Here is a 12,507-nt window from a genome sequence, read left to right as displayed (position 1 = left end):
CAGTCAATGGCTGGTTTTACAATGGCCAGCCTGCCTCTGTTCTTTATGCAGCCACTTTTTCTAACCAGGCCTGACTTCAAAAAAAGCAAAGACTCTTGGTTACAAGGTAATCTTAAAAGGTTGGTTAATCCCACCCCCTGCCCGGTGTAGATCTCCTAACTTCATGATGGCAGAGAGGCATCCCCCTGGGGAGGTCTCTTAGAAAGGAGGCCTGAGAATTTGAGCCAACAGGCCTGGTTTTAAATCCAAGCTCTACTATTTACTAGCTGTGTGACCTTGGCTGAGTCTCTTAATCTCTTTGAGCCCCAAAGAGATAGCAGTAATACAAGTATCTATCACTGTCCAAATCTGTTTGGTTCCCAAACCCAAAAAGTAGGAGTTAGGTCAGCAAGGGTCATAGTATTAGTTGAAGCTTTTGATTCCAGACTTTAGCAGGTAGGAAGAGTTCTAACAGCTAGCAATACCTGCGTCTGATCCGCAGGACTATCTGTTAGGAGGGCCCAGTGAGGGCAAAAGCCCACTGTCAACTACAAAGTGGAATATCCTTGCCATAGTAGTTCATTTCCTGGATGGTTTTGCTGACTCCGGGTCCCAACAGCATGGTGGCTGGAGCCACATGTGGTAAATCCACTCACCCTGTCACACAACAGCCTGAGATAGAGCCCACCTAGGAGTTGGTCCTTGCTACCCTCCTACCCCCAGCCCTTTCCCGGCCTGCCCTCTCCGTGCACACCCTGTAATCACTTGGTTCAGATTCCATTTCTGCAATTACACATTCATTTTAATTGAGCCCCTCTGGACACATGAAACCAATTTTGATTAATTGCTCAAGATCTCATCCTTTGCATTAGATGGAGTGGGAAGAAAGGACAAAAATTGATTTGCAAGTTCCCGGGAGCACAGAGCTAGAAGAACTGAGCCTCTACTGCCTGGTTGCCTTAGTTCAGCACTTTATATTTTGAAAAGGGTCATTAGCAGGATTATCAGATTCTTGGCAGCCCATTGAGACAGGCAGTTCTGCCTTTGACTTTGCCTTCTTGGCGTTAAACCAACTGCGGATGCGTTTTTTTTTGTTTTGTTTTGTTTTTTTTAATTTTGTTTTTGTTTCTTTATGATAGTCACACACAGAGAGAAAGAGAGGGGGGAAGAGACATAGGCAGAGGGAGAAGCAGGCTCCATGCACCGGGAGCCCGACGTGGGATTCGATCCCGGGTCTCCAGGATCGCGCCCTGGGCCAAAGGCAGGCGCCAAACCACTGCGCCACCCAGAGATCCCTGAGGATGCATTTTGAAATTCTTATTATACAACTGGGAATCTGTTTAGTTTTTCTTAGGTTATATCTAGAAAAGATGGTTTAACAGCAACAACACAGGGCAGAAAACCTAGTCATCTAGCAAGCCCCATGCGACCATCTCCCTGGGCTTCACAACAACGCATCAGCCTGCAGGGAACCTAGAGTGATGGCGAGAACTCTGAGCTAGGAATCTGCCGGGGTCCGCGGTTCCACGCTGGTAAGATGCGGAGTTGGCACAGCCTCCAGGAAGGACAAGAACGTTTATTTGGCCTTCACACCCTTGCCCTCATTGAATCCTCACATAAAGGCTAAAGAGTTTGGAAGTCTTTACAGATAAAGAAATCAAGACTTAGTGATTAAATGACAGAGTCACACAACTTGTAAGTGGTGGGCCAGGATTGGAAGCGAAGTTTGGGTTACTAAAACCCACTCTTTGTCCAGCTCTTGGGACTATCTCTAGGATTTCAGTTGTGAAGATGTGTGTCATCGGCTTCTTTGTCCTGTCCTGTCCCTGCTCCAAATCCTTCAAGGACTCTGGGTGCTCTCATCATCCATAGAAAATGAGTCAGATGAAGGAAGGTCACGGATGCTGTTTGATCAGCACAGTCACTACCCCTACCCACTCTCTGCATGGTGAGCCCCCACCCCCATCCAGAATTAAGCCTTGTGGTGGCAGCATTATTCCTACCTGTGGTCCTAGCTGTTCCCTCTGTGCTGATGTGCCACATCTGGGTGGACTCTGTGGGGCTCTAAGCTGGTAGGCGGATTGACAGCCATACAGGTAGGGCCTACAGGTATGGATGTAGATGCGTACTCTTAGGCCAAGGTGCTGCTGCTTTCTGGGACTATCTTCTTTTTTTTTTTTTTTTTCTTAAGATTTTATTTATTTATTCATGAGAGACACAGAAAGAGAGGCAGAGACACAGGCAGAGGGAGAAGAAATAGGCTCCCTGCAGGAGCCTAATGTGGGACTGGATCCTGAAACTCCAGGATAATGACCTGAACCAAAGGCAGATGCTCAACCGCTGAGGCACCCAGATGTCCCCTGGGACTATCTTCTTTACAGGGTCTGCTGAATACCAGGTGGTAAGCCTGGGGGAGTCCTTATTAATGGATGCTGGAGGGGCTTGAGGTGAAGGGGGCCTGGGGGCCTAGCCCCCAGAGAAGCAACTCTCTCAGGAGGTGCAGTTGGGAGCTTAGGCCTGGGGACCTGCAGAGGTCAGTGGCTCCAGCCTCCTGCACCAGGCCTGTTCAGACCTCTGTGGAGGAATGTGGAATCTCTCTAGTTGGTGTCCCATCCCTCAGGGATATTGTCGTAGAGAGGAAAGAGCTTGATTCAAGTCTGTCCTCCTGGGTAAAAGTCTCAACGTCGCCACAGACTCACTCTGTGACCTTAGGCAACCCCTTCCCCTTTCTGAACCTCGTTTCCACCCACAGCTGGAAAATGAGGGATGCTGGGGCCACCCACACACACACCTCCCACCTGCCTGGCCCACAGGGCTGCTGTGAGAATACAATGTGCCACCTTGTATGGCAAGCCCTGTAGAAAACCATAAAGAAAAGTTACCGTTTGGAAAGACAGAAAGGTGTGAATGTGGTTAAAAATAGGACATGATTTGTGTCAGGGAAACGTGGCTGTTAGAATTTGATCTTGCGTGAGTTACCTTTACAATGTCTCACTCCTACCAGGTGCCTGCCCCTTGCCTGAGCTCTGCTTCTCCACTCTATTGGGTGGCTTGGCGCATAGTGGGCATTTACTAAATGTTGATGGAAGGAAGGTGAGAAGGAAGATGGGGAGGGGAGAAGGGGAGGAGAGGGAAGGAAAGAGGTGATGATCACCATGGTCTCACCCCAATCTGGAGGGGCAGCTAAGAACAGTGGGGCGACATATCTGCTGGGGCTGTGGCGAGCGGGGAGGGCTCCGTGGGAACACGGAGAAGGAGGACTGACCCCTTGGTAGTGGAGGGTTTCACTGCGGAGAAGGAGGACTGACCCCTTGGTGGTGGAGGGTTTCACTGCGGAAGTGGCTCTGTATCTGAATCCCTACCCGCTGGGGAGGAGAGGGGGTTGCAGGCAGCTTGGGGGGGGGGCGTGGCAGGCATGGTGCAGGCAGCAGCTGAGAGAAACAAAGCAGCCAAGAGCTAAGTGGATGGAGTTACAGACTCCAGGGCCCAGGCCGTGTGTCCTGCTTAAAGACCACACCTGCAATGTCCCTTCCGATTTTAGGGGTCACACTTCCCAAGGGAGAGGGACCCCACCTAGACATGTCATAAGGAGAGCAGTGCAGATGGGGAGGACTCTGGAAAGCAAATATCTGAACTGTTGTAAGGAGTGTGCTGCCCAGAAAACCCAGGAAGAAGGACACAACTGCTGCTCCCTTCGGATATCTGTGAGGCTGTCCGGGGACAGGCAGTGTGGCATCCTCCGAAAGGATGGCACCAGAGCACAGGATCGGGCCCGGGGCAGAGCACAGAAGCAAGTTTCTGCTCAGGGTCTAAACACTAGGCCACCAAACCAAATAGCGGGCTGCATCCCTAGGTGTGTGCCCACCTTGGGGCTGCATGGCAGGGACATAGGAGCAGAAGTTCAGGGGACCTGATGATCCAGTCTGTCCTTCCGGCTCTGGATGCCTTTCATCTGGCTCCATAGGTGTTATGCTTTCATAGGGCAGAGAGAGAGGACTTCTCTAGCAATGTGACATCTCTGTCCCAGAAGGGACCTTGGGCCTCTCTGGTTGAAGAGACATACTGATGAAGGCTTTGGGCTAGGGCTGATGAGGGTGCCGATACACTGGTAGCTCTACAGTGGGTGTGATGTGTGCGTACAGGTCTGTCCCGTGCTGCTCACAGGGGGCTCCTTAAGGGCTCCACTGTCATTTACTCCTGTGGCCCCGCACAGGGCCTAGCCAACTTTGTCCAATGAATGGATAAAAGAAAACAAAATAAAACAGAATGGAGAGGAAAAGCTACACACAAATCTGTGGGTGCCACTATGAGCCAGACCCCAGATACTGGCAATAAAAGATGAACAAAGCAGCGCATGGAGTGCACCAGCAGAAGAGACAGGTCATTACCAAACACCATAGTAATTGCTAAAACAGAGGCCACCGTGGAGTCTGTGGGGGAGAGAGGCAGGAGTGGGAGTTCTTGTCTTGAGAATGCCTTGTCTCCTGCAGATTCTTTAGAGAAGGTTTCTTAGGCACCTCCCCTCTGGTAGCTGCACTTCGTAAACCGTCTTGGAAGCTTTGTTTATGTCTGGGAAATGTGGGCTCCTGCATGAGACCCATGGGGGCAGACAGAGGAGAGCAAAGCCATCAGATTGCCTTGTCCACTGTCTCCCCAGCCTTTGCTAGAGCCCCTGAGGTGCAGTCAGCCTGGGCCGTGCCTCAGCCCCTCCTCCCCACTTTGCTTCAAGTGAGTTGGCTCCATCCCCTCTACCCATCCACTAAGATGTTGAGAGGCCCGTGTTTTAGTCTTGGATCTGCTATGCATTGGCTGTGTGGCTAGAGGAGAGGCACTTGCCCACTCTGAGCCAGTTCCCCATCTGCAGGGTAACACAACTGGACTAACTCAGTCCCTCTTTGGAGTTAACATCTACTAAACATCACCCATATTCCAGAGATCACGTCATGAGTATTCACATATACTAATCCTCCTAAAAGGATGAACATTGTAATCCCCATTTTATAGATTATGGGTGCTGAGGTATAGAGACTGGCAGGCCCATGACATCCCTTGGGCTAGGAATGTGTTGGATCAGCATTCAAACCCAGTTCTGGCTCCAGCCCATCTAGACACTTTCTCCTCCATCAGGCTGCTCTTTACATTAGAAGACGTGATCTATGTGAAAGTGCCTGGCACTGGTTACTGCTCAGGAAACAGGAGTTTCTTTCTTCCCCAGGGCTTTCCCAAGCTGTGAAGGCAGAGGATTCATGGACAGGGTCCACAGGTCCCTGATTTCTGAACAGTGCCCTCCTATAGGAGCACTGTCCTAGCTCTGGACTGCTTTGATGGTGCATCAGGAGATAGTCTAGTGAGGGGAAAAAGAGAAAAGAACCACATGGGTGGATGATGGAATTAGAATTGTGTGCAAGGGCGGAACCAGCAGGAGGGAAAGAAGCCCTTTTTCCAGATAATCTCCAGCAGGGCTCGATAATCCTGTTTCCAGACTCTGATAAAGGCCAGTGTGTGTGTGTGTATCCAGGAGGCATTGCCTGTCTCCATGGTAACAGGAGAAAGGGCAGAAAATTAAGTTCCCAAGACTTAGAATGTCTCATGTAACCTTGGAACATTAAATTTTGCAAAGAAGACGGAGCCTGGCACAGAAAGGCTCTCATTTATTCATTCATTCGACAAGTATTCAGTTGGGGCCTTCCCTGTGGTTTTAGGTACCAACAATACAGTGATATGCAAAGTCAGCATGGTCCTGCCCTCTGAATGCTTCAATCCAGCAGGGAAAACATTAATCCAGAAGAATGCAAATTATGAGCTGTGTTAAGGGGTAGGGGAGTACTGGGGACTACGCGAGCCTATAGCAGGTGACCTGGTCACATCGGTGGGGTCAGGGAAGGCTTTCCTGGCAAAGTGCTCCAGTGAGCTGAGACATGGGAGATGAGTACACATTAACCAGGGCAAGGGGGAGCAAGAGAATGTTCTGGGAGGAGACAGCAACACATGCAAAGCCAGAATGGAAAGCAGCAGGGCACACAGAGCCAGGAAGGCAGTGGGAGCAGGTTGGCCAGCGAGGTGGGGCCGTGTAACAGGTTTCACTCTTATTCTGAGTGCAAGGAGAGCCATAAAGCATTGTAAGCAGGGAATGGGGTTGCTTTTTGGAAAGGCCATTCTGCATGAAGAATGGACTGGAGGAGCAAGAGAAGCTACCAGCTAGGGAGCTGTGACAGCAGTCCACGGAGATGACGGCACAGCTTGCACGGCGGGGTGGGGGGAGGGAAGGAAGGAGGGAAAGAAGGAGGACTATTGAGAGATAAATGTTAAGAGCTGGAACAGATGGCTCCTGGTTGATTGGGTGATGGTTTTAAGAAAAAGGTAGACATCAAAGATGACTCTGGGGTTCTGGCTCAGGCCGTGGGAGAGATGATGAAGCAGGTCTCAGCACTAATTTGTAAATCCTTGCATTTGATTTTCTTTGTTGCCGGTGCTGTGCTGGGCACTGGGGCTGCGGCCGGTGGGGGATGAGCTCACAGTCAACTGCAGGGAGGACTGATGTTGATGGGAGGGAGGGATGTGTGAACCTGGGAGAGACTGTAAGGTGGTACATGAGGGAAGTCTCCATTGGGGAGATGCCACCAGGACCTTGCAAGGAGGGTCTGAGCCTAGCTGCCAGGACAGATAGGCAAAATGGGTGACAGGGGGCAGTCCAGGAGGCAGAGACAAACCAACAAAGCACTGAGAGTGTGTAAAACAGCATGGACTGGCCAGAGGGCAGTGCAAGGGGGGTGAGTGTGCAGGGCTGGGCCCCCCTCTTCCTGCCTTCATCCATGGCTGCTGTGAAAGTTGGGTGAGCTACAGTAAGGAGTACGTGAGCATCTAGGAAGCTGTTGTTACTGCACTTGATGGGAATGGACTTAACCGTGTGATGCACCAAAGCACTCTACAAATGTCAAGAGTTGTGATTTCACAGCCCTGCCCAACGGGATCAACTGATGCTCTGTCATAGTGGTTCCTGATGTTTGTATCGTTCTCCCCATTTTACAGGCGGGGGAAACGGAGGTCTATAGTAGTTGAGTAATTACCCAAGATCTTGCAGGTAATGAGCAGCACAGAGGCCAAGATAAACCCAACAGGCTGTTCTAGTTGATGAGAGGGTATGCAGGCTGTGGGGAAGAGGGGGCCCGTGGCATGTGCTGTCCTGAGAAGGTCTGCAGCTGGCTCAGGGCTCCAGATTGGGTTGTGGGGGTTAGGCCATGCCCTAGGACAGCTGGCCCGTGGGCTGAGCAGGGCTGAATGCAGCCCATCTCGACTCAACAACCGGCTTCCACCCGGAGGGCTCAGCTTCATCTCACAAGGCACGGTGTGTGTGGCTTCCGCCAGTCTTACTGGGAATGGTGGGGCGTTTTTACAGATGGGGAGACTTGCAGGACACTGTGGAACCAAGTGATGACCAATCTGTGTCAGTGTGAGTTTTATGTCACCCTTGAGGGTGGTTCTGTTCATAGGAAAACCAACTGAGGCCACTTTGGTTTTATTTTTTAATTATTATTATTTTTTAAGATTTTTATTTTTGGGTAATCTCTACACCCAATGTGGGGCTCGAACTCACAAGCCCAAGATCGAGAGTTGCACGCTCCACTGACTGAGCCAGCCAGGTTTCCCAAGGCCGCTTTGGTTTTAAAAATTAATGCTTAATTTATAAAAGTAACATTTTAAAAACCTAGTAAAATTCAACAATCTCTTTTGAGGGGGATTGCATAACCTAATTAATTCAGCTCCCCTAAATAATTTAAATTAAATTGCAAATAATTTAAAATAAACTAAGCCTCAAAATAGAACTATTGGGTTATCATAAAAGTTACATTGTTGTTTTCAAAATGTATAAAATTGTCCTGTATCTTTCAACTTAAAACCACAAATCTAAATTAATTATTCCATTACATATTTTATACTGGAATCAATCAGATACTTTTTTAAAAAAAGATTTTATTTATTTATTCATGAGAGACAGAGAGAGAAAGAGAGAGAGGCAGAGACACAGGCAGAGGGAGAAGCAGGCTCCATGCAGGAAGCCTGACGTGGGACTAGATCAGATCTCCGGGATCAGGCCCTGGGCTGAAGGCAGCACTAAACCGCTGAGCCACCAGGGCTGCCCTGATCAGATACTTTTTTAACATCACAAATATTTTCAAAATAAATCTACATATATTTTTCCTTAATACCAAAAAAGGGCCATATGGTAGCTTTGATTTTATTTATCCTTTCTAATCTTCATTCTAAACCTCCCCATGAGTAAGGACACTGACTAACGAAACAGGTTCACTAGTCAAAGTAATCTAGGATCCTATATTCGAGCAAATTTGGGGTTAACTCACAGGGGGCCGAGAGGCTCATTTGGCAGAACGTGTGGAATGGCTGGGAGCCAACGCCTCAAATACCCAGGGAAATGCATTTTGCCCACGCTGTGGGGCCAGCTCCCTGTCCCATCCTCATGCCAGCCAGGACACTGAGTCCGTGTCCTGCCAGTGAGGTAGGTTTTGCAGGGCAAGGCCCCAAGATCAAGTTAAGCTCTGCCACCTTTTGTGCCTCCTATCTCAGCTCTGTCACCCCCAGGTTCACTACCTGATGGGATTCATCTAATCGATTTCCTACCTGATTCTATTCTGAATTGGGTGTTTTGTATTTCCTCTCTGGCCAGCCTCCAAGTATTAGGTGTATGACAATGCCATCCGTGGATTCTGCATACTTCTCGCGGCCTTGCCTGGCTCTCTCTGCAAACAATAAGGTCCCACTGATGGCAGCCAGCTGTGTGCATCTGTGCACAGAGCAACTGTGCTCTGTGTCATGTGAGCCAGGGAGCCACCCTGGTCCCTGTGTGTCCACTGTGAGGCTCAGAGACACCCAGAGGGATTGGCAAAGCCTGCCCATGCCACTGTGTACTCTGCTGAGAGATGTAGGCTCCCGAGATAGCTCAAGATGCCAAACACAGTAAAAAGCTTCTGGATCGAGATGACATGTCAGAATAAAAATAGTCCAAATATGTGTAACTTTACTTCTAAGTCAATAAAAAAATAATTGTAATATTGTATAGAAATGTCATGGTACTAGGTGCTTACGTATATGATCTCTTACATAAGTTTCTTTTTTAAAAAAAAAAGATTTTGTTTATTTATTCATGAGAGACACAGAGAGAGAGAGAGAGACAGAGACATATGCAGAGGGAGAAGCAGGCTCCATGCAGGGAGCCCGACGCGGGACTCGATCCTGGGTCTCCAGGATCACACCCTGGGCTGAAGGCAGTGCTAAACCGCTGAGCCACCGGGCTGCCCTCTTACATAAATTTCTGAGTAAATATCATCCAATGAGATAGATGACAAACTTGAGGCCAAGAGAGAGGAAGCCATAATGAACTATGAAATTCTTAGCAAGTAGGGGTCTTACTGACCAGCTTTGATAAGCAGGTAAGACACAGTCCTAAAAGCTAATAGGAACTGTTAAAATGCTGAAGTGGTTTTCAGCTTAGAGACTCAACTGGCCACAAAGTGTAAAAGAGTAATAATAGCTCCCCTGTACTGAGCAGCTACTGTGTGCCAGGCACGACACGGGACAGAGCGCAAGCTCCGGGAGTGGAAAGACCCAAACTCTAGAATCTGTTCAGGTCCCTCCCTTTCCATATCACTTGCTCTCTCGGGACCTCAGTTTTTTATCTGACTAGTAAGAGTAATAAAATCCTCCTGCATGCTTCATGGGGTTGCTGGGGTGCTGAAATGAACTAGGAAAAGAAGTGATTTGGAAAGTGGAATGTGCTAGAGCTGCGTGAGGGTCTGTGACACTGGCTGAGTGGCTGCTCTTGAGTAGCAAATTTCAGCCTGGCCTGCAAGGAAGGAGTGTGCATTCTAAACTAGACTGGGGGCTCTGAGCGTGGCAAGGTTTACCCTTGGTATCAATGATGTCCCCTGCTCTCCACCAAGCAGAGGGGCCAAGGGCTGAGGCAAGCATCTGCAGTGAATCCTGGTGACAGGCTTGGGCTCGGCCACAGGGAAATGAGCCCCAGAGCCTTGGAGTAAATGAAGGCAACAGCCCAGGGACAGTAGAGGGAGCCAGAAGTGGGGACAGAGCAAGGGGAGCCGGGCCTCTTCGCTGCCTGAATGGCGGAGTCCCAGCCATCACCTGCCAAAGGTGAGGCCAATGGCAGCGGCGCAGGCAACAGTGTGGTGCATTGTAGACAGAGAATTTAAATGCAGTAATAAAACCAATGAAAAGCCAGTCTGCTTTTTACTATCACCTTGTGTAGGCTATTCTAAACAGTGTTAATGTTAAAATACTTTTCCCTTTGCAGGGACAGGGGTCAGAGGGACATTCCCCTGCCCTCTCTCGTCCCTCTCCACAGCCGGCCCTTACAAGGGATGTGGGGAGGGGTAGGAGCCTCAGGAGGCCCTGAGAAGGAGGCAAGTGCCCCGGCCTGTAGGGCCGTCTGAGTGGATAGCTAAGATGGGCTTGCAGGAGGGCCCAGTTATCACAGAGGAAGGAGAGCAGATTCGGTGGAGTATGGGGTGGACGGGCTGCTGGGATGGCCACAGGAGGACTCTGAGTCCTGCTACAATACTGCCCTCATCACCTGGGTGCCACCCGCTGTGCCACGCGCAGGTTATAATCAATTGGCAAGCACATCGAATGACTGATTCCAGAGCCTGCCCCTCACCCCACCCCACGTTCTGTACTAAGAACATGCAAAGTAGATTCTCCTCTTGGCTCTCCGGCAAGAGCTACCCTGCCCAGGCTCCACTAGGCCAAGACTTCTCAGGCAATCTGTGCTCTGCCCAATCCTTGGCCCGCCCTCTGGCCCTCACAGTGACTACCTCTCTCTCCTCTGCAGGAGCCAGGTTGAGCCCACCAGTGAATCAAGTAAGAATCGTGGTCCTATAGCCACAGAGCCAGACAAGGATCAAAGTCCCGTGGGCCCAGGGCCTCTGAAAGATCCAGGTCCTGTGATCCAAGAGCGTGCAAAAGATCAAGGCCCCATGGCTCCAGAGCCTCTGAAGGGTCAAGCTCCTGTGGTCTCGGGGCCTCCGAAGGATCTAGGTCTCATGGTCCCCACACCAGTTAAGGATCAAGATCACAGGGCCCCAGAGCCTTTAAAAAATGAAGGTTCTGTGACCTCAGGCCCAGTAAAGGACCAAGCTTCCTTGGTCCCGGTGCCTCCAAGAAACCAAAGTCCTATGGTTCCAGCAGCAGTTAAGGATAAAGGTCCCATGGTACCAGAGCCTCCGAAGGATCAAGGTCCCATGGTCTCAGCGCCTGTCAAGGATCAAGGTCCCATGGTCTCAGCGCCTGTCAAGGATCAAGGTCCCATGGTCTCAGCACCTGTCAAGGATCAAGGTCCTATGGTTTCAGAGCATCTGAAGGATCAAAATGCTGCAGTCACCGCAGCTGTAAAAAATGAAGGTCTTGTGCTCTCTGAGCCTGTAAAGAATCAAGATTTAGTGATTCCAGAGCCAGTCAAGGATCAAGGTGGAGCGGTCCCAGAGATGCTGAAGGATCACGAGTCAGTGGCTGTGACGCATGTAAAGAATCAAGGTCCTGTGGTCCCAGTACTAGTCAAGGATCAAGGACCTGTAGTCCCAGAGCCTCCAAAGAATCAAGATTCCGTGGTCCCTGAGCCTGTGAAGAATCAAGTTCCTATAACCCCGGTGCCTCTGAAAGATCAAGACCTTCTGGTGTCACCACCAGCAAAAGACCAAGGTCCTGTGGTCCCCGAACCTCTGAAGACTCAAGGTTCCAAGGGCCCTCAGCTGCCCACTGTCTCGCCTCCACCCCCTGTCATGATCCCAACTGTCCCCCATGCGGAATATATTGAGAGTTCCCCCTGACACTCACCCCTTGACATGCCAAGTAAGGAGCTGGCAAGTGGCAGTGCTCCCTCCCAGGGGCAGAAAAGACACATATTTAATCTGCATGAAACACATACTGTATGGTCTTGCTGGAATCTAATAAAACTGGTCCCTCTGGCTCAGCGGTGTTTCTCTCTGGCTCTACTGAGTGTGTGTGTGTGTGTACGTGTGTGTGCACACACGCATGCGTGTGCACATATGCACTTGTGTACACCAGGCACATTTAAAATTGGGCAAGCAGGACCCTGCATTCTTCCGTCTGGGCCAGACAAGTCTGAGAAATCCCCAGCTCCTACGAGTAGACAACATAAGATGGGAGGGGGTGGGAGATGCTAGGAGATTGAGGATGGGACCCCATCACAACACTGTGAGGCAGGACCAACCTGTGTTTCTCCTTCACTCTCACACTCCACAGCACTTCACGTCTGACACTCCACATAAAACAATTATCTGACACCACCTGGGTGTCCTGCAATTTGACTCACTTCTGACACTATCTACCCAGAGATAGCACTGGGCCCCACAGGTTTTAAGGGCTCAGTCCCACAACACTGCCCCCAAGCTCACATTTCAGATGCTAATTGCTAGTCCCAGGTTGTTATTTATACTTCTGACTGTGGCCTATAAATTGGGATTTCCACAACCCCGTATC

At 50.0% G+C, this 12,507-nt stretch overlaps 1 protein-coding gene across 1 annotated transcript in view; it reads left to right on the top strand.

Moving 5' to 3' along the window:
- Positions 1 to 11,974, top strand: part of MAP6 (microtubule associated protein 6) — a 69,223-nt gene extending 57,249 nt beyond the window's left edge. The window contains exon 4 of the mRNA XM_041729583.1: positions 10,841 to 11,974. Coding sequence (XP_041585517.1) covers positions 10,841 to 11,834 — 994 coding nt within the window. The 3' untranslated portion in view covers positions 11,835 to 11,974. The remainder of the gene's footprint in view (positions 1 to 10,840) is intronic.
- The last annotated feature ends 533 nt before the right edge of the window (positions 11,975 to 12,507 follow it).

The sequence above is a fragment of the Vulpes lagopus genome, chromosome 15, assembly GCF_018345385.1.
Source record: "Vulpes lagopus strain Blue_001 chromosome 15, ASM1834538v1, whole genome shotgun sequence".
In the NCBI taxonomy this organism is placed as follows: Eukaryota; Metazoa; Chordata; class Mammalia; order Carnivora; family Canidae; genus Vulpes; species Vulpes lagopus.
This window is presented reverse-complemented; position numbering and strand designations above follow the sequence as displayed.